The 26,593-nt window shown below is 40.6% G+C and overlaps 1 protein-coding gene across 3 annotated transcripts; it reads left to right on the forward strand.

Annotated features, from left to right (window-relative positions):
• The first annotated feature begins 8,021 nt into the window (after positions 1-8,021).
• On the forward strand, positions 8,022-26,318 carry LOC139382030 (cilia- and flagella-associated protein 36-like). Of its 3 annotated transcripts, XM_071125963.1 has the most exons (12): positions 8,051-8,402; positions 10,373-10,437; positions 10,693-10,794; positions 15,577-15,691; positions 16,018-16,105; positions 23,099-23,255; positions 23,938-24,040; positions 24,168-24,328; positions 24,536-24,679; positions 24,774-24,848; positions 24,992-25,099; positions 25,274-25,808. In XM_071125963.1, the coding sequence occupies exons 1-12, from the start codon at positions 8,300-8,302 to the stop codon at positions 25,355-25,357; spliced, it is 1,305 nt and encodes a 434-aa protein (XP_070982064.1). In that variant the 5' UTR covers positions 8,051-8,299; the 3' UTR covers positions 25,358-25,808. The 3 variants fall into 3 exon arrangements, with proteins under 3 accessions (XP_070982065.1, XP_070982064.1, XP_070982066.1); XM_071125964.1 differs by lacking the exon at positions 24,774-24,848 and having other exon boundaries at positions 8,022-8,402; positions 25,274-26,318; XM_071125965.1 differs by lacking the exons at positions 24,774-24,848; positions 24,992-25,099 and having other exon boundaries at positions 8,066-8,402; positions 25,274-26,318.
• Positions 26,319-26,593: the final 275 nt, after the last annotated feature.

Raw genomic sequence — 26,593 nt, forward strand, 5'->3', positions numbered from 1 at the left:
CCGTGTTCACATGCAAGTCGGAACTAGGAAACTCTGAAATGTCAGACTTGCTAACTGGTTGTACACGTGCCACGTTCAACCAGTTGGCAAGTCGGACATTTACGAGTTTCCTAGTTCTGACTAGCACACAAACACAGCATATAACATGATGTGGCTAGCTGATACTTAAAATACCTATCCAGGTGTTGTAAGATCTGGCATATGTCAGCAATGCCTGGGCAGAGGAACGCACCCTATCTCTGTGAGAGCTACACTGATATCAATGTAAGTTCAGTGAGCTCAGGCGGCTTGCGAGAATAGGGGCACTCCCTCTGCTCAGGTGAAGAGACGTCATGCAACAACCAATGGGCAAACTATGCTGGTTCATGCTGGGTTCATAGCTGAAGAAAGTGTCCCAGCGCCAGCAAAAAATTACGCCTCTGACTGAAGTAGAGTCACCGGGTGCGTTCCTTTTCTTAGACCTTGCTGACACCTGACAGATCTTTGCATGGATAGGTATTTTAAGTATCAGCTAACCACGTTACAGCAATTTTTCAGTCGATGACGTGGCAAGCAACCATTGGTTGTTGCATCGCCTCGGCTTATTTGCTGTGGAACGTGCCCACCGCCTGCATTGGCGAAATGGTAGGGATTTGAGCAGAGCTGTAGTTTGTCCAAAGATGGTAAATAAATGAAGATAGTTCACTCAGGCCGATTACCATTTAAAAAAGGTCAGTTCTGGTCTGCTTAACAGGGAGATTCTCTCATAGACACCTATGCAATAGCAGTGGGGTCTGGTCTGCTTAATTCATTGACTGTAATGTAACCAGAAAAAAATGGAGTGGGGTGTCTCGCTTCCCCTTCAGTTTCTGGTTGGTCTCCACCACCTAAAAGGCTCTGTATGGTCAGTCCAATGTTTGCAGTAGCCCTACAGCATTTATTGTGATATGGCCTCTGCAGAAGTCAGGGCATTCCAACTTCTTGCTTTTCACGGACCAGAGTAGAGCTGTTGTGAAGGAAGTTGTCAAGAAGTGAGTTTCTGTTTATAAAGGACCTACCACCCCCACCTACCGTCAACCAATTAAATCAAATCAAATTGCATGTCATATGCGCCGAACACATCAGGTGTAGACCATACCGTGAAATACTTATTTACAAGCCCTTAACCAACAACGCAGTTAAGAAAAATAAGAGTTAAAAAAAATATCTACTAAATACTAAAGTAAACTACAGTAAAAAATAAAAGAGCAACAATAAAATAACAATAACGAGGCTATATATAGTGGGTATCGGTACTGAGTAAATGTGCGGAGGTACAGGTTAGTTGAGGCAATATGTACATGTACAGTGCCTTGCAAAAGTATTCGGCCCCCTTGAACTTTGCGACCTTTTGCCACATTTCAGGCTTCAAACATAAAGATATAAAACTGTCTTTTTTTGTGAAGAATCAACAACAAGTGGGACACAATCATGAAGTGGAACGACATTTATTGGATATTTCAAACTTTTTTAACAAATCAAAAACTGAAAAATTGGGCGTGCAAAATTATTCAGCCCCCTTAAGTTAATACTTTGTAGCGCCACCTTTTGCTGCGATTACAGCTGTAAGTCGCTTGGGGTATGTCTCTATCAGTTTTGCACATCGAGAGACTGACATTTTTTCCCATTCCTCCTTGCAAAACAGCTCGAGCTCAGTGAGGTTGGATGGAGAGCATTTGTGAACAGCAGTTTTCAGTTCTTTCCACAGATTCTCGATTGGATTCAGGTCTGGACTTATGTTATGTTTATTTTTGAACCATTCCATTGTAGATTTTGCTTTATGTTTTGGATCATTGTCTTGTTGGAAGACAAATCTCAGTCCCAGTCTCAGGTCTTTTGCAGACTCCATCAGGTTTTCTTCCAGAATGGTCCTGTATTTGTCTCCATCCATCTTCCCATCAATTTTAACCATCTTCCCTGTCCCTGCTGAAGAAAAGCAGACCCAAACCATGATGCTGCCACCACCATGTTTGACAGTGGGGATGGTGTGTTCAGCTGTGTTGCTTTTACGCCAAACATAACGTTTTGCATTGTTGCCAAAAAGTTCAATTTTGGTTTCATCTGACCAGAGCACCTTCTTCCACATGTTTGGTGTGTCTCCCAGGTGGCTTGTGGCAAACTTTAAACAACACTTTTTATGGATATCTTTAAGAAATGGCTTTCTTCTTGTCACTCTTCCATAAAGGCCAGATTTGTGCAATATACGACTGATTGTTGTCCTATGGACAGAGTCTCCCACCTCAGCTGTAGATCTCTGCAGTTCATCCAGAGTGATCATGGGCCTCTTGGCTGCATCTCTGATCAGTCTTCTCCTTGTATGAGCTGAAAGTTTAGAGGGACGGCCAGGTCTTGGTAGATTTGCAGTGGTCTGATACTCCTTCCATTTCAATATTATCGCTTGCACAGTGCTCCTTGGGATGTTTAAAGCTTGGGAAATCTTTTTGTATCCAAATCCAGCTTTAAACTTATTCACAACAGTATCTCGAACCTGCCTGGTGTGTTCCTTGTTCTTCATGATGCTCTCTGCGCTTTTAACGGACCTCTGAGACTATCACAGTGCAGGTGCATTTATACAGAGACTTGATTACACACAGGTGGATTGTATTTATCATCATTAGTCATTTAGGTCAACATTGGATCATTCAGAGATCCTCACTGAACTTCTGGAGAGAGTTTGCTGCACTGAAAGTAAAGGGGCTGAATAATTTTGCACGCCCAATTTTTCAGTTTTTGATTTGTTAAAAAAGTTTGAAATATCCAATAAATGTCATTCCACTTCATGATTGTGTCCCACTTGTTGTTGATTCTTCACAAAAAAATACAGTTTTATATCTTTATGTTTGAAGCCTGAAATGTGGCAAAAGGTCGCAAAGTTCAAGGGGGCCGAATACTTTCGCAAGGCACTGTAGGTAGGGGTAAAGTGACTGTGCATTGACAATAAACAGCGAGTAGCAGCAGTGTAAAAAAAAAGTGTGGGGGGAGTCAATGCAAATATTCCGGGTAGCCATTTGATTAGCTGTTCAGCAGTCTTATGGCTAGGGGGTAGAAGCTGTTAAGAAGCCTTTTGCACCTAGATTTGGCGCTCCGGTACCACCTGCTGTGCGGTGGTAGAGAGAACAGTCTATGACTAGGGTGGCTGGAGTCTTTAGCAATGTTTAGGTCCTTCCTCTGACACCGCCTGGTATAGAGATGCTGGATGGCAGGAAGCTGTCCCAAGTGATGTACTGGGCCGTACGCACTACCCTCTGTAGCGCCTTGCGGTTGGAGGCTGAGCAGTTGCCATACCAGGCGGTGATGCAACCAGTCAGGAACCTCGCGATGGTGCAGAACTTTTTGAGGATCTGAGGAACCATGCCAAATCTTTTCAGTCTCCTCAGGGGGAATAGGCATTGTTGTGCCCTCTTCATGACTGTCTTGGGGTGTTTGGACCAGTTTGTTGGTGATGTGGACACCAAGGAAATTGAAGTTCTCAACCTGCTCCACAACAGCGCCGTCAATGTGAATAGGGGTGTGCTCGGCACTTATTTTCCTGTAGTCCACGAACATCTCCTTTGTCTTGAGCACGTTGAGGGAGAGGTTGTTGTCCTGGCACCACAATGCCAGGTCCCTGACCTCCTCCCTATAGGCTGTCTCATCGTTGTCGGTGATCAGGCCTACCACCGTTGTGTCTTCGGCAAAGATAATGATGGTGTTGGAGTCGTGCTTGGCCACGCAGTCATGGGGGGACTAAGCATGCATGCACCCCTTGGTTTGGCCTCTGCATGCCTCTGGAGGCTCCGCAGTTGCATCACACCCTCCATACGAGCCTCTGACCACATTTGCGGATCAAGCATAAATTGGCTTTTTAATGTAACCTTCTCACCTGAAAGGCTGCACAGTCAATCCAACTTCTGCATTGGCCTTGCAGCATTTACTGTGAATTGGCCTCTGCAGAAGTCAGGGCATTCATACTTCTTGTGCTTCTCTGAGCATTGCAGAGCAGTTCTGAAGGAAGTTGTCAAGGAAGTGAGTTTGTGTTTATACAGGAGCTCCCGCCCGCGCCTACCGTCAACCAATTGGGGGCCCTCATCATTGGTACACATTTTTAGAGGCACATGGCGATGTGGTACTGAACTCAACTTGGCCTCTGTGTGTCTCCAGAGGCTTCGGAATTGCGTCACACAATCTATACAGCGTCTCCGACCTCCTTTTCAGATCAAGCATAAATTGGCCGTTTCGTCAAATAGAGTACAGTATGAAAATAGGCAGAAACTGCTTTTCCAATAGAAATCCCCGATCACGCTTGCAGTTGACGTCATGGCGGCGTTGGCTAGCTAAACTCATGCGCGGAAACACGTAATTTGGTCTAACACGGAACCCAAACCGGTTGCGTGTGTGCGCCATCGTGCATACATTTATTTTGTCCCCCCACACCAAACGCGATCACGACACGTAGGTTAAAATATCAAAACAAACTCTGAACCAATTACATTAATTTGGGGGCAGGTTGAAAAGCATTAAACATTTATGGCAATTTAGCTAGCTTGCACTTGCTAGCTAATTTGTCCTATTTAGCTAGCTTGCTGTTGCTAGATAGTTTGTCCTGGGATATAAACATTGAGTTGTTATTTTACCTGAAATAACAAAATCCTCTACTCCGACAATTAATCCACACATAAAACGGTCAACCAAATCGTTTCTAGTCATCTCTCCTCCTTCTAGGCATTTTCTTCTCTTGACTTTATATTGCGATTGGCAACTATCATAAATTAGATGCATTACCGCCACCGACCTCATTCGTCTTTCAGTCACCCACGTGGGTATAACCAATGAGGAGATGGCACGTGGGTACCTGCTTCTATAAACCAATGAGGAGATGGGAGAGGCAGGACTTGCAGTGCAATCTGCGTCAGAAATAGAACTGACTTCTATTTTAGCCCGTGGCAACGCAGACACTCGTTGGTGCGCGCGAGCAGTGTGGGTGCAATATTTGAATAATATAGATTTCAAAATGTATTTTGCAATGCGAGCTCACGCGACGCGAGCGGTGTAGTCAGCCTGTAAAGATAGTCTCTCATAAAATTAGACATCTGCGTGCCTTTCACTCCCAGAGGGCGGCGCACAATTGGCCCAGCTTCCTGGTTAGGGTTTGACTGGTGTAGCCCGTCATTGTAAATAAGAATTTGTTCTTAACTGACTTGCCTAGTTAAATAAAGGTAAAACAATTTTTTTAAATAGTCGTCAAATCAAACGCATTCCTTCAATATAACGTTTTTGGCAAATGAAAACGTGTCAGTATATCACTTTCACGAGGTTGGAGTAATAACATGTTCAATTACTTAAGACAATGGCTCAAATCTAGTACGTGCCTTTAGATTTCAAGAAAATGAACAACAAAAGGAATACTTTTTCAACTTCTCTCATTGACTTCCCAAACTCTAGCCTGGTCTGATTGGTCTGCTTCGCAAGCCTTCCCGGAAGTCTCACTATGTTGTGCCTCTGGGTTTAGAAACTATGGTTTCATGATTGCTGCCACTTTTATTACTAGGATTACTACACATGCGCACTAGCACTAAATGGCCAGCAGTATCAAGACCGTACAGTATTTTATTTTTTAAATTCAAAACACAGATCAACAATTTACATTCTTACATCATACAAAACAGAATGCAGGTATTAACAAGAAAATACTGAAAGAAACTAACGCTCGTCTTCCTCCTCTTCTCAGGAGGAGTAGGAGAGATCGGACCAATGCGTGGTATGGTGCGTGTTCATGATTAATTTATTAAACACAGAACACTAAAACAATAATAACAAAGCGAATGACACGAAACGAAACAGTCCTGTCTGGTGACATACACAAAGACAGAAAACAATCACCCACGAAACACAGGTGGGAAAAGGCTACCTAAGTATGATTCTCAATCAGAGACAACTAACGACACTTGCCTCTGATTGAGAACCATACCAGGCCAAACGCAAAACACAACATAGAAAAACGAACATAGACAACCCACCCAACTCACGCCCTGACCAACCTAAAACAAAGACATAACAAAAGAACTAAGGTCAGAACGTGACACAAACAAAAATGTTTAACAAATAAACAATTCTAGTGCAATTGTAATCACACTGAAAAAATCTTATTGTAATGATTTAGGAAAATGTTATTCTTGTTATTGTTCACTAGGGTTAATGTTTTAATAAAATAGTTGAATTCAATCAAAAAAATGTGTAATTTTGGCATAGAATTTTTGTTTGTGTATGACATGACGTATTTGGCAACAAGAATAAAAAAATCACAATAATTTCAGTGGTCTTGTTATTATTGCAAAAGTAACATATTATATCTTTCATGTCAAAAACATAGGTAGTGTTCATAATGGTAAATAAGTATTTTGCAAGGTTTTCCCAAAATTCTGACACAAATTTACATTCAAAGAACAAGTGAGACAGATTCTCACCTTCCTTTTCACAGAAAACGCAGATATCATCAATTGCTACAAATTTGGATATCATAGAATTACATGCATATATCTTAACTTAACTTTCTTTGGTATACAATATTTGTAAGGCCTTAACCATGCATTTTTTCCAGACAATGTCAGGAATAAGCCTGTTCCAGAAAAACTTTCCTCTCTGTGTGAGTTGGTTTTGTGAATGAAGAATTTGTCTTATATATTTATTACAACAAGATTTCTCAAGTAAGCCCACACCTTCCAATCTGAGTTCTGGATAAACTTTGTGATCATTACCAAAGCTAAGATTAGACCACTGGGAATGGCTTTGACCATAGAAATAAACTCTCTGAAAGGTATTGGAAACTCTTTCAATGTTATAAATTGTTCATATGTGAGAATATTACCCTTGTTGTCGAAAACATCAAGGACAAAGTCAATATTCCTCTTATGCCAGCTGGGGTAGAACAATGACTTATTCCTTACAGTTATGTCTGAATTATTCCACAAAAGAGCTTTATGTGGGGAAAAATTGTGCAGGAAACATATTTTCCAGGCCATTAAAGCTTGTTGGTGAAACCTAGCCAATTTAGCAGGTAATATTTCAGGAATATAATTACACTTCAGTAAAAATTGAAGATCTCCCAATGTATTAAATACATTATTTTGAATGAAATACCATATTGAATTAGTATTGATCAAACATCTTTTCAACCAGTTTATCGTGAAAGTGTTATTTATGTCAACAAAATCCAACACTTCTAGACCGCCTTCAGCTCTTTTGTTAGAAAGGACTGACTTTTTTAGTTTGTGAACTTATTTTTCCAGATGAAGTCAAAAAAGGTCTTATTCATTTCTTTACAAGTAGCAGGATTTATACATAACGATAATGAGGGGTACACAAAACGAGGCAGTCCCTCTGCCTTGGACAGAAGTACTCTCCCAAGTATAGAAAGATCTCTTTGTAGCCAATTATTGAATATATTTTTGGTTTTCTTAATTTTAGGAGAGAAATTCAAATGTTGTCTGACTAAGTGTTTTTTTTGACAGATGTATTCCTAAATATTTAACACAGTCCTTTATAGGAATATTTTCTATTTCTTTATCATCAGAGTCAAATAAACATAATATTTCACATTTACAAACATTCAGTTTTAATCCTGATGCTCATGACGTCAGAGGAAGACAATAATACCGCGTTCAAAACAACTGGGAACTCGGAAATCTCTGACTTTAAGACTTCAGTGTGTTCAAGACAGCTGGGAACTTGGGAAAAACGAGTTCCATATGGGAAAATCGTTTGGAACAGTCATTATACCCTGAATTCCAAGTCGGGAACTAGGGCATCTTTCTAGAGCTCCGACTTTCTGACCTGAGGACCACTGACGTCATGATTTGACCTCGTTTTTTCCGAGTTCCCGGTTGTGTTGAAAGCACCATAAAAAATAATCAGTGTCATGTATAAGACTTAAGTGTCAACAATATAGAATAGAACAATATGCACACATTTCTTGTGAAAACCCCTTTCATTCTCTCTTCCAACCTTGTCAAAACCACACTCCCACTGCTCTCACTGGACGGACTGTTCTACTTGTAGAACGTAATCGGTCACCATAGGAACCGGGACCGATTAGGTGTCAACCCTTTCGAAATTCATGAGTGCGCTTTTTCAGATTTTATGCAGCTACCAAAGCATGTTACGGAGAGGGATAATAACAATGGACTAGCTTGCTAGCTAGATCTCAACAAATGTATGGATCCTTAGACTTCACTTGTGCATTGTTGTACAATTTCAGGGCTAAACTTCCTCGCCTGAAGAACATCATAGGGTGTTATTAGCCAACATGGCTGAGGACAGCGAGTGGGTTGTGGAGAGCATCGCTGGATATTTGTCAAGTCCCGAATGGGTCATACCAGTTACGGACTTCATGGAAAGCAAATGTACAGGTAAGGCCATTTATTTTATATATTTTTTTACGATAAGGGAAAGTATTAAACGGTTTATAGGACCAGGATTACACATGCTATAATCAATGCTTTGCACCCGAGTTAGCTAGCTAGCTAGCCAGCTAACTTAACGTTAGCAGGCCTTTCTGAGTACTTTAGCTAGCTAACGTTAACTGTTGTTAGATGTTACTCTCTTAATCAGTCCGTAACACTAAATTTAATTGGTACATTTAGCTATACAGCCCGATACATTTGTGTGCAAAATCGTGTAAATGTTCCTTACAAGCCAGAATGTTTAATCAAATTACATTTCAACTTATTCTACTGGTTGTCTGTGTAGTTTGTCCTTCAGTTTAAGAAAACATATCCACTGGAAAGTATTGTTTACCAGATTTTTTCAGAAAGCTGGTAACGTTAGGTACATGGTTCGGTTAGATTGGATATTCGGGTTTTCTCGTCAATAGCTATTGAACCAACCAAGCGTGCCATGGACAATGAAAATAGTATATTCTGAATCAGGGTGCAGAATATATATATATATATATATATATATTTTTATATATATATATATATATATATATATATATATATATATATATATATATATATATATTTATTTATTTATTGAAATCATGGAATGGCGTGCTTTGTTCAATAGTTTAATTGAAGTGTTGGAATAATGATTACACCAATATTTTATATACACATTAGATGGCTGACATGGGGTGCTGTTTGAAGCCACGGTGCCTCATCTTGGCACTCCCCTAACTTAAAAAAATATATTTTGGAAGCTATATAAATGCATTTATTAATGTATTTTTGTTGTTTTGCCACGTATTTTATTACAGACCCCATAATGCATACTTTTAAATAATATTATGTAAGCTAAACATAAATACAAATCTATAAAAACATTATCCTTAAAGTATGATTTTTTTGAAAGTTCTAATGTTACTGTCCCCTCTACAACAAAAAATACATGTGATTTTGTTCTTTAATTGAAATACTGTACAATTCCCTTCGTTCCTATGGAGAACTGCTTCTTCTTGGGAGTGCCAATATGGCCGACCGGTGGCTTCAAAGCCTCTCCTTGGCCAATACATAGAATCAGCAATCCAGGGTTTATAAATATCATTGGATTATACCCTAGTTCAGGTGTGTATTCATTACTGAAACCGTTTACCATTTTAAGAACCAAACAGAAGCAAATAGACCATAACATTTCTATTTGACAAATTCAGATAGGTCCTGCCCTGTTTTGTTTAATTTGCATCTATTTTTAAGAACTGTTTTGGCACAGACTGAATACACCCCAGTTGTTTACATTGTTTGGAATGCATCAGTGCTTCACATGTTTGAGTGACATCAATCCAATTATTGGAAATGATAAATTAGTACTTTGATGCAAAGAAGCTAGCTAGCTAATCTGTCTGGCTCACGCTAGTTAGTTACCATTCCTTTAAGCCACTCGCTTGTGGAACTGTCACACTAGCAACAACGGTGCTTAACCAAAATAACAATCACCTCAGTTGCCAAACCTCCCTGTGCCAGAGGCCAGTTTTTCAAAAATGATCAGGATTTTGTATATTGGATAGGATAAAATGCATAGGAATAGAATGTGAGTCCCAATTTAAGACAATTATTTGTCTGTTCTATTAATTGCATTTCTATACATGTAATTATATATATGTATGTATGTATGTATGTATGTATGTGTGTATGTATGTATGTAGATATATTTATATGTTTGTGTAGATATATTCTGTATATATAACCTAATATATTATATAACCTAACTTTTGTAATCCGATGTTAGATAGGCACACATGAAAATGTGATGGTTGTTGGTATTGTTTATGATGATGGATTAAAAAACACAGCTGTAAATCAGGAATACATAATGTCGGTAGTGTCCCCCTAGTTGTTTAATTGAGATTATGCATAGTTCACCAATTTGGATTTTATTTCAGTTTTTGACGACGAAGATGAGAATAAATTGACTTATACAGATATCCATCAGCAGTACAAGCATTTGGTGAGTAGCTAGTCTTTTAGAATGGCTTGCAACATTAATATGCATTGGGTTATTGTGCAAGTTTTCTTATTTTGATTATTTAACGTTACACATGCATCTTAAATATAAATATTTTTTGATCTACAATTCCAAGTAGACCTAAATCAAAATGTGAAATGGATGAGTTAGCCTAGTAATGAAACGTTTTTCAGTGTCTTAACATCACATGTTTTGTCTTTGGAAAACAGTGATGCAAGTAGCCACATTTATTTTCAGGTGGAGAAGTTGTTAGAAACCTACATGGAAGAGGTTGGCATCAATGAGCAGCAGTTTTTGGAGGCATGCTCCTCTCCTTTCGCCAAGTCCAAAACCTTACAGGTAAGCGCAATCTTTTTCATACGCTGCCACAAATACGCAAGATACGTATATTTAGATGAATGTGCAGTTTTACAATGCAAATGGTTTCAGATAACAGAACCTCTACAAACAATTGCACAGTAGGAGAGTTGTCTTTTTAATATAAGGCATATTTTTGGATACAGGATTAATGCCACTCTGCTCTGTCACTTGCTCCATCATGCATCTTGTGATGACCAATATCTAGGGGATTTGTATGATGATGATGACATCCAATGGTTGCTGGAGATTTGCCAGCTCTTGGTCTCTTACTTTGGACTCTGGCCTTACGGAACAGGCTATATTCTGTATCTGGTCATAATTCAATAGCCTCCATCTCAGGATGATTCATTTAATGCACCATTAATGCCATATAGCCTGTTATGTATTTGTTATGGTTCAGTGAAGAACATCCCATGGCCCCTAAATGATTCCTGTATGTGAGGGAATTCATTAGTGATGACTTATTCATGTAATGTTACACACAGTAGGCTGGCTACCTGACGTCTCAGACCTAACACCTCTAACAGTAGAGATTAGCTCTTTGACATCCCAAAGGCCTTGTTGCTTGCTGATGAAGTCAAGTGTCAATTTTCAGGTCTGCTCATAGGGATTACCTAAACTGGAAGCTAATCAAGTCATTTGGGATGATTATTGCACAGTGCAGGAAGAAGTAGTGGACAGTGCTAGTGTCCCTAAAAACGCCACTGAGGTAGCCTAATATGGGATGCTACTTTTTTTTAGGACTCCCTATTATATTGTTACTATTTAAACATGTAACTTTGGGCCATATCTTTTTATCCAATCAAACTCAATTACCAGGTTTCTGAGATAAATTCAAACCGTGATTCTTCTTGCACTAGAAGTCAGCCTAGGTTATGCACATTTGGTGTGTTAGGTAAACAAACTATGTTTACAGTGTTTCTTTTTGTGCCAGAATAATCACTTATCCTGTAGACCCAGGGGCGCAACTTTGGTTTTAGAACTGGGGGGGGACATAATATTATGACTTTTTTTTGTTGCAAATCCCGCCTCTCCCATCTCCTCATTGGTTTTGGTTTTTAGGAGCATATACCCACATGGGTGCTTTAAAAGATGAACTGAGGTCCACACTCCAGTCCATTTGGTAGTGGTAATGCACCTTGGTTGCCAACCGCCATATAAAGTCCAAAAAATAAGCTTGAAGGAAGAGAAATTACTATAAACGAACTTGGTTTACACTTTTATCTATGGATTAATTGTCGGAGTAGAAGACCATGTGCATTTCAGGTAAAATAACAACCCAATGTTTATATCTCAGGACAAATTAGCTAGCAAAATCAAACTAGCTAAATTGCCATATATGTTTAATGCTTTTCAACTTGTCCCCGAATTAATATAGTTGGTTCAGAGTAGGGATGCATGATATATCGGTGAACATATCGGAATCGGACGATATTAGCTAAAAATGGCAACATTGGTATCGGCCCGATGTCTAGTTTAATGCCGATGTGCAAAATCGATGTCAAAGCAGACGTGCATACCTATAACGTTGGTACATGACGTAATGACGCCAGGTAAAAATTTGTGTTACACGTGCAACACAGCATTCCTATTCTAGCCCACAATGTCTGCTGTGTGGATCGAGCAGTCATTTGAAAGAGTATGAACATTTCAACAAGACAAATCCATTAATGCAAAGATAACGGAATTCATTGCCCTTGACAATCAACTGTTCTCTTTTGTGGTTGATGTTGGCTTTCGCGACTGGTTGAGCATCGGTACACACTACCAAGTGCGCTATTTCCCTACCGGAGTTACACGGTAATAGCATCACTGCTATTAGCTTCACGACATACTATGGAACGCTGTTTGGGTCATTGCGTGTCAAAAAAGATACACATCAAATAACACTATTTGACAATAACACAATTTGACAATAACACTATTTGACGCGTTAAATAAGCTTTTAATTTAACATGTCAAATAACACAGTTCTATTACAGAATGTTGTGTGTTCTGAATTTGCACGTGCAAGCCAAGCACCATCACTACTATCAGTAGCACTGTCAAAGCTGCACAAAAACGTCTACAAACAAGCAAACACCGGCCACGAACGATGTGTTTACAATACCACGTTGGTAATAAAGCATTATTTGTTTGACCGCAACTTCTGGGGTAGCTTGCACGAATACAAAGAGCCTGAAAACAATGAGCAATAGAAACTGCAGTCATTTTCATTATTCTTAGCAATGATTTAGGAATCCTTGTGAGTAACTATTAGCTAGGTAGCCACTTGTTGTTCGCCTATTGAAATTTAACTTCAGTTCATGAAAATAAATAGCTAGCCAGCTACTTAACCCTGTTGCCAAAGGCTAATGTTATAAGCAGCCAGCTAGCTTCATCTGGCTAGTGAGGCTCGACTGGACCGGGTTATGTGTTGTGAAGCTTGCCACAATAAGGATTAGGCACAGTAGTGGAATTTGCGGTTTGCCTTCAAAATAAAATTACCTTTTTGAAAGTGATGCAGAAGGTTACAATTGGTGGAGTCATGCCATATTTAGACTAGATAATGTTAAACAAGGTTGGAATGTGAAGCAATGAAATGCGGTATCAGTCTACTCAGTGACACCCACAGAACACAACTGTGAAGAGTTTACGCAAATATTAGCATTGTAGCTCTTATCGCGGGACGGTGACTGTGTGAAATCAACTCCTCAGTCAGCCTATTGTGTGTATTGACATTCATATTGCACTGTACAGCTTTACCTAAGGATTGGGGATCAATGAAATGGGGTATCACTCTACTCAATACTCAAGCTATTTTTTTCCCAACGTCCTCCACCGAGTGAGTTATCAGACTCCAAAACATCCACACAGTATTGTTTTTCCTCAGGAATAGTGTTCAAAACACATACAGTGCATTGCGAAAGTATTCGGCCCCCTTGAACTTTGCGACCTTTTGCCACATTTCAGGCTACAAACATAAAGATATAAAACTGTATTTTTTTGTGAAGAATCAACAACAAGTGGGACACAATCATGAAGTGGAACGACATTTATTGGATATTTCAAACTTTTTTAACAAATCAAAAACTGAAAAATTGGGCGTGCAAAATTATTCAGCCCCTTTACTTTCAGTGCAGCAAACTCTCTCCAGAAGTTCAGTGAATTAGGGTTATTTTAGATGATGACACCAAGCTATATAGTTAGCTAGATAACTATAGCTACTGAAACAGATTATGTCGTTTTGCTATGTTTTTGGGTAAGAACATTGTTTGCATCCATGAGCTAGCTAGCTTTCCTTTATGACCAGCACTGTAATGTGTAATAACTACGTAAAAAATGAATGAATGCGTTAAATTATTATGTGACGTGCAGTCATATTCAGGTCCTGATTGGTCAACAAGCATATTTGACACGTCAAATAGTGTTATTTGACATGTATCTTTTTTGACACGTCAAATAGTGTTATTTGACATGTATCTTTTTTGACACGCAAAGACCCAAACAGCATTCCATATAAATACTGGTTGAGAATGGAATGACTGAACAAATGAACAAACAAACAGCACATCAAGTAAGTGAAAGAAATAGGTTTTGATTATGTTTTACTGGTAATGGGGACATACGTAAATGCCAACAGCATAACGTTTTGGACAGTGTGGTGTGTAACCTTTATTTAACTAGGCAAGTCAGTTAATTTACAAGGACGGCCTACCCCGGCCAAACCCGGATGACGATGGGCCAATTGGGAGCCGCCTATGGGACTCCCAATCACGGCCAGATGTGATACAGCCTGGATTCGAACTAGGGACTATAGTGATGCCTCTTGCACTGAGATGCAGTGCTTTAGAACACTGCGTCCGTGTGTGTGTGTGTGTTAACTATTTAACTGTACTAGAATGCTTAAATGTCCGCAAAAAATGTAAATATCGGTATAGTTGTATTTTTATTTTGCAAGGAAAATATTGGATATGGGTATCCGCCAAAAATGTCATATCGGTGCATCACTAGTTTGTTTTGATATTTCAACCTGCGTGTCCTGATCGAGTCTGGTGTGGGTGGACAAAATCAACATGCGCGCGGACACGTACGCGAGCGTGCTGGTCAGTATGTAATGGTTTCCTGCAAAACATTCAAGTTCATTTACAGCCTAGATCTTCTTGAAATGCTTCCTCCTCGTCATGGACTGAGGAGCATGTCCCATCATGTTCAACTCCATGGCCAAAGAATGTATGGACCTGCATGACAATACACAATAGGAAATAGTTCCAGTACATAATAATGATGTATTCTGTTTCTCCATCTGGTGATGTTGGTTTGTGAGCATGAGACGGTTAGCTTCTGGAATTCAGGTAGACCTGATCTATGACAGGATTAGTGGGCCAGGCCTGAATTGGGTTAGTGAGATATAGGAACAGCTCAAGGGAGCTATTCCTGATGGAGAGTGTTACTTAGTCCCAGATCCAGCGGTGCCCTCTGGGACTTACCTGGGACAGAAAAAGACATCAGGTCTGTGATAGAGAGAGAGCTAGTTTCAACCCTAACCATGCTGTTGGCCCACTGTAACAATGACAGAGCCAACTGCCAAGAGTGCACCCCCGGAGGCAGTAGAAAGTACAAGCATGATCTAGCCAAAATAATTAGATAATGTTTAAAATTATTTGTGCTTGTTATTAACTTGTTACTAACCCCTTTTTGACTGTTTGTTCAATGTCCATCCTAATTACTGTTAGATAGGCCTAACTATTTTCTGCTCCTGTCCTGTCTACCTTGGTACAGGCTGTATTCCATCCCGTCCTGGCCACAGATGACTTCCAGATGTTCAGGGCTCTCATGGTACAGAAGAATATGGAGCTGCAGCTCCAGGCGCTGCGTGTCATTAAAGAGAGAAATGGTAGGCTTATTGGCCTTGTCAGAGTTGTCACACAACTCCCAATTAGGGTTTCAGAATCCTATAACTTTCCAAAAATGTCCAGATTTTCCAGAAGTCCTGTTTGGAGGATTCTGGATTTCCTGATTATTCTCTTGATTCTCTGAGTCTTTCAAGTGGGATTTCTGTAGAAAAAATGGGAAAGTGACTTGATATTTTTGCAGCCCTAGTCCTAATGCTTGCTTACCATACCTGCTTATATTCTACATTCACACACACACTATGGTACTGATGAGCCTACACTTTCTAAAACGACACCAATTAAACCGTTTCTTCTAATGTTTGCGTAGGCGCTCTACCTGAGTGTCTCACAGATGGAGCAGATGTGATGAGTGAGCTGGAGAAGCAGGAGCTGAAGATTCTTCAGGAGGTGCTCAAGTAAGATACATAGAACTGAGGCCTTTCCACCCAATCTCATACATGCACTGTGACTCTGTAATTTATTGATGTAATTTAATAGGAAAAGTGTTTTCATCAGGATCTCATCAATGATGTAGGCCTTTGTGTAGTTTCCTTTACTCATTGGAGCATACATAGGGCCCATAGTTTTTCCTGGGCACATCCTTAGACCTTGAAAAAGCTCCAATGATGGTCTATAACCAGGGTCTGGATGCTTTCCTGGTCAGGACATTTGGTCATGAATAACTCCTGGCTCTAAGCATTATGCTATGTATGCTAATGCACTTGGCTACAAAAGTATCCATTTTTAATGTTTGTGTTCTGTACAGTGTGCTGGTGTTTTCTCTGGTTGCAAATCCAATGTCCTCTTTGGGGATCAGTGTATTTGTATTATTATGGATCCCCATTCCTGGGGTCCAGCAAAATTAATGCAGTTAAACAATTTTAAAAACATTACAATAAATTCACAACACATTAAGTGTGTGCCCTCAGGCCTCTACTCTCCTATCACATATCTACAACACAAAATCCATGTGTACGTGTGTGTATAGTGCAGTGCGTATGTTATCGTGATTGTGTCTCTTCACAGACCCCGCTGTTCAATAAGGTGGCATTTTCTATTTTTTTTCCACCTTTATTTAACCAGGTAGGCTAGTTGAGAACAAGTTCTCATTTACAACTGCGACCTGGCCAAGATAAAGCAAAGCAGTTAGACACATACAACAACACAGAGTTACACATGGAATAAACAAACATACAGTCAATAATACAGTAGAAAAAGTATATATACAGTGTGTGCAAATGAGGTAGGATAAGGGAGGTAAAGGCAATAAATAGGTCATGGTGGCGAAGTAATTACAATATAGCAATTAAACACTGGAATGGTAGATGTGCAGAAGATGAATGTGCAAGTAGAGATACTGGGGTGCAAAGGAGTAAGATAAATAAATACAGTATTGGGATGAGGTAGTTGGATGGGCTATGTACAGGTGCAGTGATCTGTGAGCTGCTCTGACAGCTGGTGCTTAAAGCTAGTGAGGGGGATATGAGTCTCCAGCTTCAGTGATTTTTGCAGTTCGTTCCAGTCATTGGCAGCAAAGAACTGGAAGGAAAGGCGGCCAAAGGAAGAATTGGCTTTGGGGGTGACCAGTGAGATATACCTGCAGGAGCGCGTGCTACGGGTGGGTGCTGCTATGGTGACCAGTGAGCTGAGATAAGGCGGGGTTTTACCTAGCAGAGACTTGTAGATGACCTGGAGCCAGTGGGTTTGGCGACGTGTATGAAGCAAGGGCCAGCCAACGAGAGCGTACAGGTCGCAGTGGTGGGTAGTATATGGGGCTTTGGTGACAAAACAGATGGCACTGTGATAGACTGCATCCAATTTGTTGAGTAGAGTGTTGGAGGCTATTTTGTAAATGACATCGCCAAAGTCGAGGAACGGTAGGATGGTCAGTTTTACGAGGGTATGCTTGGCAGCATGAGTGAAGGATGCTTTGTTGCGAAATAGGAAGCCGATTCTAGATTTACTTTTGAATTGGGAGATGCTTAATGTGAGTCTGGAAGGAGAGTTTACAGTCTATCCAGACACCTAGGTATTTGTAGTTGTCCACATATTCTAAGTCAGAACCGTCCATAGTAGTGATGCTGGACGGGCGGGCAGGTGCGGGCAGCGATCGGTTGAAAAGCATGTAAAAGCATGTCTTTTGGGGTATGCATGGGTGTCCGAGCTGTGTGCTACTAGTTCAAACAGACAGCTCGGTGCATTCAACATTCAACCTCTCACAAATACAAGTAGTGATGCAGTCATTTCAGTCGCTATAGTAGCTGACGTGTATAGTGTTGAGTCATCCACATACATAGACACACTGGCTTTACTCAAAGCCAGTGGCATGTCATTAGTAAAAATTGAAAAAAGTAAGGGGCCTAGACAGCTGCCCTGGGGAATTCCCGATTCGACCTGGATTATGTCGGAGATGCTTCCATTAAAGAACACCCTATGTGTTCTGTTAGACAGGTAACTCTTTATCCACAATATAACAGGGGGTGTAAAATCCATAACACATACGTTTTTCCAGTAGCAGATTATGATCAATAATGCCAAAAAAGCCTCACTGAAGTATAACACAAACTTAATAAGCATGGGTAACAGGCTATTTGGTCGGCTATTTGAGCCAGTAAAGGGGGCTTTACTATTCTTATGTAGGGGACTTTTTTATCCCTCCAGGCCTGGGGGGGCACACACTTTCTTTCTAGCAGGCTTAAATGAAAGATATGGCAAAAAGGTCTGTCAATATCGTCTGCTATTATCCTCAGTAATTTTCCATCCAAGTCAGATCCCGGTGGCTTGTCATTGTTGATAGACAGAAATAATTTTTTCACCTTTTCCATACATGCTTTACGAAATTCAAAATTACAATCCTTGGCTTTCATAATTTGATCAGATGTGTAGTGATGTGTAGTGTCAGCGTTTGTTGCCTAAATTTGCTCACCTTGCCAATAAAAAAATATTAAAGTAGTTGGCAATATCAGTGGGTTTTGTGATGAATTTCATTTAAGGTGCTCCAAAGCTTTTTACTATCATTCTTTATATAATTTATTTGTTTCATAGTATAGTTTCTTCTTTTTATTCACTTTAGTCACATGATTTCTCAATTTGTAGTACATTTGCTAATCGTTTGTGCTGCCAGACTTATTTGGCATACCTTTTGCCTCATCCCTCTCAACCATACAATTTTTAAATTCCTCATCAATTCAAGGGGATTTAACAGTTTTTAGTCATTTTCTCAATGGGTGCATGTTTATTAGTAACTGGGATAAGCAATTTCATAAATGTGTCATCAACATAAGAATCACTACAAAATGTGTTGTATTACCGCTCAACATCTACGGGATCGGTGTCCCCCTGATCATAGGGCAGTCTTGATACAACATTTTGAACAAGAATGCAATGGTTCATTTGATCCGTCTAAAACTTTGCACATACACTGCTGCCAACTAGTGGCCGAAATCTAAATTGAGCCTGGGCTGGAATAATACATTATGGCCTTTCTCTTGCATTTCAAAACTGATGGTACAATTTAAAAAAAAATATATTTTACCAGATCTGATGTGTTATTCTCCTACATTAATTTCACATTTCCACAAATTAGAAAAGTGTTTCCTTTCAAATGGTATCTAGAATATGCATATCCTTGCTTCAGGTCCTGAGCTACAGGCAATTAGATTTGGGTATGTCATTTCAGGCAAATCTTTTAAAATATATATATTTTTTTTAAAGGCCCAGCCTTTGGAACTTTGGTTTTCCTAGAAATGGCTACTATATTGTTGGATTTGGATACTGCTTTAAAGGAAATTACTGCTGCATTAATAAAGATGTGATGAATACATGTTGATGATTTCATTTCTGTGCTCTTTGTAACTGCTCTGGTAGGTTGACCAGGTTGCAGGCACTGGGTACAGTTTGAAGCTGTTTCTTGAGTGGGCAGCTTAATGAAAGTCAATATCGAAATCACCCAGAAAATATACCTCTGTTGATATCACACACATGATCAAGCATTTCACACACATTATCCAGATACTGACTGTTAGCACTTGGTGGTCTATAGCAGCTTCCCACAAGAATGGGTTTTAGGTGAGGCAGATGAACCTGTAGCCATATTACTTCAACAGTATTTAACATGAGATCCTCTCTAAGCTTTACAGGAATGTGGTTCTTAATATAGACGCAACACTGCAGCCATTGGCAATTCTGTAGATGTTATAACCATGTATTGCTACCACTATCATAAAAGGTATTATCTAAGTTAGTTTCAGAGATAGAATATGAATGTCATCTGTTACTAGCAAGTTATTGACTTCATGAACCTTGTTTCTTAGGCTACATGTATGTTAAAGTGGGCTATTTTTAGCACTTTATGGACTGCTTGATTGTTTTCTTCGCTGGAAAGCTTAGCAAGAGTAGACATACTCATGCTATGTATGTTAGTGCAGGGTGAGCTGCACACAGTGGACTTCCTACTAGGGCACACCACCTCAGTGCTAACACTATAACTCTGATCCATAGGCACATGATTACTGCATATAGCTGTGGGGTCAGCAGATACATTCAGGGCAGTTAGAGGGACATCAATTAGGTTACTTACAGTACATTGTCTTCCAATGACCCTGGGATAATGTACATTTGCTGAAGCATTATGACAATGGTAGGGATTAACTGAGCTGGGGTCATTGATAAGTAATTGTGTCAATGCAGCCTTATAATGCGGTGAAAGGATCCAGGAACAAAAATTATTTGGGTGGATACCAATGAGCATTGTTTCCAGAAGGTATCAAAATTGTCAATAAATGTTACACCCACAGAGCTGCAATAGTCTCAGAGCCAGTTATGGAGGGCTAAAAGTCTGCTGAAATGTTCAATGCCATGATTTAGGGAGGGCAGAGGGCCAGATATTATGGGGCGTTTGTTGGTGTCAAGCAGTTACACAATCAGTTTCTTTAAATTCCATCTTCAGCTGTTCTGAGCTGCCCTTCATAATGTCATTGAATCCCACATGAACCATGAAACTCAATTTCCTGATGTTTAAAATGTTTGGGAGCAGCTTATTGATGTCCTGTACTCATGCTCCTGGATAGCACAACGTTTTTGCTCCATGGACTGAGACATTTCTCACCATTGAACTGCCCTATACAACGGCCCGAGAAGGGAATGGAGAAATCCGCCCATTCCCACCCCTCACACAATTTGTTGAACCTTTTCACGGATCCACGAGAAGCAGGATAGCGTACGTCCGCTGCTCCCGGCGACAGGTCCAGACCTCCCACAGCAGGCAGTGCCCCGTCAGATCCAGACCTCCCACAGCAGGCAGTGCCCCGTCAGATCCAGAGAGAGGGAAAGGACCCAAACTCGACGACGAAGCCGTTGCTGGAATCAGCGTAGTTAGAGTATGGTGGAAATGACAAGATTAAGTTATAATGCTGTTATTGCATCAAATGGTTGTTAGAACGCTCATCTGTGTGGCCCATCTGGATGGGCCTCTATAAGATGTACAATGTTCCAGAGCATGAGTTAATGTTTCTGTTCTATTAGGTACCAGGGAGAGATGACTCCAGGGACAGACCCTGGTCACTACACAATGATCCTGGTCTCTGCCGGCTGTGAATTCTTAAGTACCTTGTGACCCATTCCATACCTCTGTTGTTTGTCATATAGACTGAAGGGGAATGGACTTTGCTATAAAGTGCTGTGGCTCAAACCAGCTCGTTGAGTTCTCAGTGATCACCTCCAGGGGTGATTACTGACCAGCTCCATTACTGCAATAATTAAATAAAAGTTTTTGATTGTTTTGAAGAAATCTAAAAGTCTCCTTTAGATTACAATAATTCCAACACGAGTCAACACCAGCAATCCCAGCAATGAAGGCGCAGGTAGATCAGGCACCAGTGCAGCAAAGCTATTCCTTATGTCAATCTGCTCCGACCCTCTCGCAGGCATTCCTATCCACTTAGCAGCATGCCGCTGCCTTCGGTTTCTGCCACTTGTGCCATGGGACCAGCGCTGATTGGAACAGTCTTCTTGCTCTTCTCGTCTACTTCATTACAAGATGGAGGAGGAGAAGCAGATGGAGATGACTTCTTTGGCAGGCTAGTTCCAGGTAGCACAGGCCATTCGAATAGGGACAGATGACAAGACGGGGAAACATTCATCAGGCACGTGCTGCGTTTTCCCCATAAATTCGTGCAGAATTGAGATTTGCTTGCTAAGCATAACCACCTCATTCCTGTAATCCTCCGCTAGCAAACAATTGCCACATTGGAACTCCGTATTGTCAATATTGTCCCGGACAAGAGCGTAATAAACACAGCTTCTACAGAGTTGGAAATGTTCGTTAGCTATTCCAGGCGAAGCGGGCTCCATTGCAACTTAGCTAGGTAGTTGGTAGCAGGTGTTGACACAAACACTTATAAAACTTCGGAAACAACAGGTTGAGGCGGAGAAGGTATCAGCTTGTGAGCGGAAATGACATATGATGTATAGCCAGGAACAACACAAATACTGGTCTCACTATTTTAGTCATTCTTGAAAACCCATGTGTCTGTGTCATCATGTTTCATATTAGATAGCTGTGTAGTAAATCAGTGAGTGCCAAATCATCCAAGATTATATCTTCCTTGTTCTATAAGCCGCTCTATCTCTAATGCGATTTCTGCATTTGAAGCTAAGCGAAGTGCAGCACTAAAGGTTGTGTGTCCATAGGGAACTAAGCTCCTTAGTGTTACACTGAAATTGAGGGGTTTACACTCCATGGCAATGGAGAGAATTGTGTTTTTATCATTTTGTGTTAGGGTTGGCCCCACCCACCATTCTTTGGTCCTGATTGTCTTCTTGAAGTCTCAGAGGGACATGTTATAGATCTATGTGATGCGTCGTCATGCTTTGACTGTAAGTGGTCTAATCGGGGCATTAGATTTCTAGTTTACCCAGAGCTTTGAGATGTGCTTCACAAGAGCGAGGCCTATTTTATAGCACAGATTGTGTAGAGACCACTTGGCCTATGTTGCTCTCATATTAAGTTATGTTCTCGGCTATGCTCATCGAAAATGTTGCAACATTTTTGTGCTCTTCAAATCCTGTGTGATGGAAAGTTTCATCCTTGTTGAATTAAGCTGCTAATCAACTCAATTAAGAGATCATGATGGTGAGTGGCAGCAAGGTGATCACTAAGGACAAGAGCTTGGACTCATGCCAGCTTTGGGCCTTATAGTGTCTTTATAACACTCATACTTCAGTACTTTGTGGGTTAATGTACTGTATGTTGTTTAAGACTGGCAGTAAGCCAACTTTTATTCAACTACAAGTAACACATTCACATTCTTTGTCGTAAAGTAACCTCTCTTATCATCAGTGTTATGTGACTATCTAGGCCCAGACTAGGGGATTCATCTACTGATATCTCCCTCTATATGTTTGCACAGGATGTCAAAGGATGAATATGACCAAGAGATGGCTCTGAGACTGCAGTCAGAGGAGGAGATTGGCTCCACGTCCAGAAGCTGCTCTGATAGGCCACTTCTAGAAGCAGCCAGCATCCAGACGACCGCCTCCACTCAACAGACAAACACCACCAACAAGGTGAGTTATGAATCTAATACTGACTCAATGGAGTGATGTAATACAAAAAGAATAAACACCAATGACTCTTTGTCTGCCTTTCTTCAGAGTGTGATAAATGTGTCCTATTTCATGTATTCGGAGCTATAGTATTTTACTGAGCTATGTAATTAAGCATCAAAGCAAAGGGGCAGTGATGAGTGCTGCAGCCAGCTGCTTACAGCCCCTGCATAGGCTACATATCATGTTATTAGATGGTCTTCGATCAGTCACATCAATCTACTAATGCAGAGCAGTACATGATCTGGCAGATATCCAGCCCTATTCAAGGACAGGTTTTTTTTTCAATCAAAGTAATCTCAGAAAAAGGCTTGTGTCCCTATAAACTAAAGCATTGACTGTAACAGTGTTTTTGCTGCATTATCATTACAATGTGGTGTTTTAGCCTGTATATTAACCTATTGTGGGGTATGTGACAACTCTTGTATGTTGCACATGCGAAGGTGGGGAACAGTGGTGGCCAACAGCCCTCTGTCGCACTGGTGGATGGCAATGCAACACCCCCCCCCCCCCCAGTTATGCAATAGCAGATTGTGCGCACTGAACTGTTAGCTGTACAACCTGAACTTTATGAAGCTCAGTATGGCATTAGAACTGAAACAGCTAGATGCAATGACATGGCTGCCCTGTGCCCTCCCTGTAGGTGAACAGTTCATCACAGAGGAAAGAGCCTGCTGTAGCTGGAGGTGGTGGGCAGATAAGTCCAGCCAAGACCAGCACATCTGCCCTTTCTAAGTTGCCATCAGGTAATAGTACGGACTCTGTATACACTACTCTGTTCCCCTTGAAGCCTTTCCTGTAGCACATGAATGCTAAAAGGTTGAATATACTTCAGAGGGTATATGAGTAATAGATGGTTATGTGTTGAAGCAGAGCGGCACAGTGCAGAGCCAAGGATCCTGCCTGCAGTGAGGGTTCCAGTGAAGGGCACCGAGCCTCCGGCTGTCTCCAGGGAGAAGGGGAGCAGCAGCCAGGCTGCAGAGGGCTGGATAGAGGAGGCACGTAAGGAGGCTGGCATCTCCAAGCCATTCACAGTGAGTCTCTCCTACTGCATATACCATACATGCCATGTGTGTCATGCACTGACTATAAATCACTCTGAATGAAAGCCTCCGCTGGATATCTTCTGGGGAAAAAGCAACACTCAGGCAACAGTACATAGAAAGGAAACCTTGAAATGCTATATTACCAGTTTTGTTGGAGACTGAGAACTGATGGATTGTGTTTCTCTGTGTGTTCAGGAGTTGTCAGCAGAGCAGCAAGAGCAACTCCAGCAAAGGGCACTGTACCTGAGGCAGCAGAGGGACAAGCTTCAGGCCATGAAAAAAGAGCAGAGACCCAAACCAGCCACACCAGAAACCCCAGCACCCACTCCCAGCACACCGGTAACATCATACCTTCTTCTATAATGTCTCTTCCTGTAAACATACGGGTAGTACTCCTCCATAAGACACACGTAACAGCTTTAATTTGTGGTAGATAATAATGCACACCTCGGCTGATGACTGCATAGCACCTGGGGTCAACTCTGGTCTTCCTGTATCATTGTTTTTAGTGAGTTTCAAGCCTTTCTCTTGATTTCCCCTGATATTTAGTCTCAGGTTTGTCCGTTTTCACATTCTTCTCTTTTTGAAGTTTGGATTTTCTCCTGCTCTTTATTCCCCTATCATTTTCTTTTGCTGCATTGCCAATCAAAGGACGATGGTCCCAAAATGAACGGGGGTGGTGCTAGTATAAATGAAGAGAGGGTCAATGCACCCCAGCCTGTGAGCTCTCCTTTGGGGGGACAGGAGAAGCAGCCCAAGGTGATCTGTTTGAGTGATGACATTTTGATTTCACTTTGTAGTGCTGCTGCCGTATGTGCTTCTATTCTTACTGTAGCTACAGCCCTGTGCCTGTCAATATGGCTGATATGTGCGACTTGACTAGATTTAGTGGTGCTACCGTTCAGAATTTGACTCACTTTGTTCTCTTCATAGGAAATCTCTGTCGAAGAAAAAAAGAAGTTGCAGAAAAGAAAACATCTGGCAGAAAAACTGAAAGAGGAAGTCATCAAAAAGTAAAACTGCAATATATCTCCCCCAGAGTGTAACTGTAGTCCAACTGGACCATCAATTCATTGGGAAGCTGAGATGGACTGTGCTTGTGAAGGGGCAACAGGAAATGTGCATTTGTAATGGAATGTAGTATTTCAATGGTTATTGATAGTCTTAAAGGGAATGACACATTGGTTTCCTTACCGTATAAGCAGTCTATGGGGAAGGTGACAACAATCCATGCTTTGGTTTAGTTTCCCTGGCACTGATTTGGAAATTATGCACAAACTATTCTAATATTGGTCCTATGACTTGAATATGATTTGTTCCACAAATGGTTAAATGTTAGCATGTGTTAATTGCTGTCATACCTGGTCTATAGACTGCTTACAGGGTAAGGAAACAAATGTAATTTTGTAATTTGGGTGAACTATCCCTTTGTATAATATGTGGTTTAATAAATATATTTTAAAAAAAATGTAAATTCTGCCAGAGATCTTGTGTAATAAACCTACTGGGCTGCGACAGGTGGTTAGCATGAAAAGATGGAATTAACTATCCATGCTTGTAGATAAGATGCTCTGAGATATACATCCTGTTAAGTGTGAATAGGCATTAGGAAATGATCAGCACACAAATATACAAACTTTACTGTATATGAAAAATGTAAGGGTTGTAGTATTAACACAATTCAGAAAAATAAGCAGGTTGTTCACACTTGTATTGCAGGTTCAAATCAATGTATATAAACCCTGGATTGCTAATGCTATGTATTGGCCATTGAGAACTTTGAAGCCTCTGGTCGGCCGTATTTGCACTCCTCCATAGAATTTTGGTATTTCAATTAAATGTTAAATACATGTAATTTTGTCCTCTCTTTTTTAGTTGGGACACTATCTCAATTATACACTAGGGAAAATATGTATGTTTAGCTCACTATAATTTGAAAGTATTAATTAAGGTGTCTAAGAATAAATATGCCAAAAATGAATGTAGACAAATGCATTTTTGAGGAACTGTAGCTTCAACACAGCACCCCCTAACGGTCATCTAGTGTAAATATAAATCATTGGTTAAATTCAACACCTCCAGATTAAAATAAAGCTAGATTCACACAATGCCAGGGTCACAATCTGAAAACGTATCAAGTTTAGAATGGCGATAGTGGTAGTAAATGCACTTGTCCAAAATGTTCATGGAGACACGATCTAGACATATTTGAAATGGTTACATTTGGGCACTCAGCTGTTGTACTATCCATGC

This window comes from Oncorhynchus clarkii, chromosome 23 (assembly GCF_045791955.1).
Source record: "Oncorhynchus clarkii lewisi isolate Uvic-CL-2024 chromosome 23, UVic_Ocla_1.0, whole genome shotgun sequence".
Taxonomy (NCBI): Eukaryota; Metazoa; Chordata; class Actinopteri; order Salmoniformes; family Salmonidae; genus Oncorhynchus; species Oncorhynchus clarkii.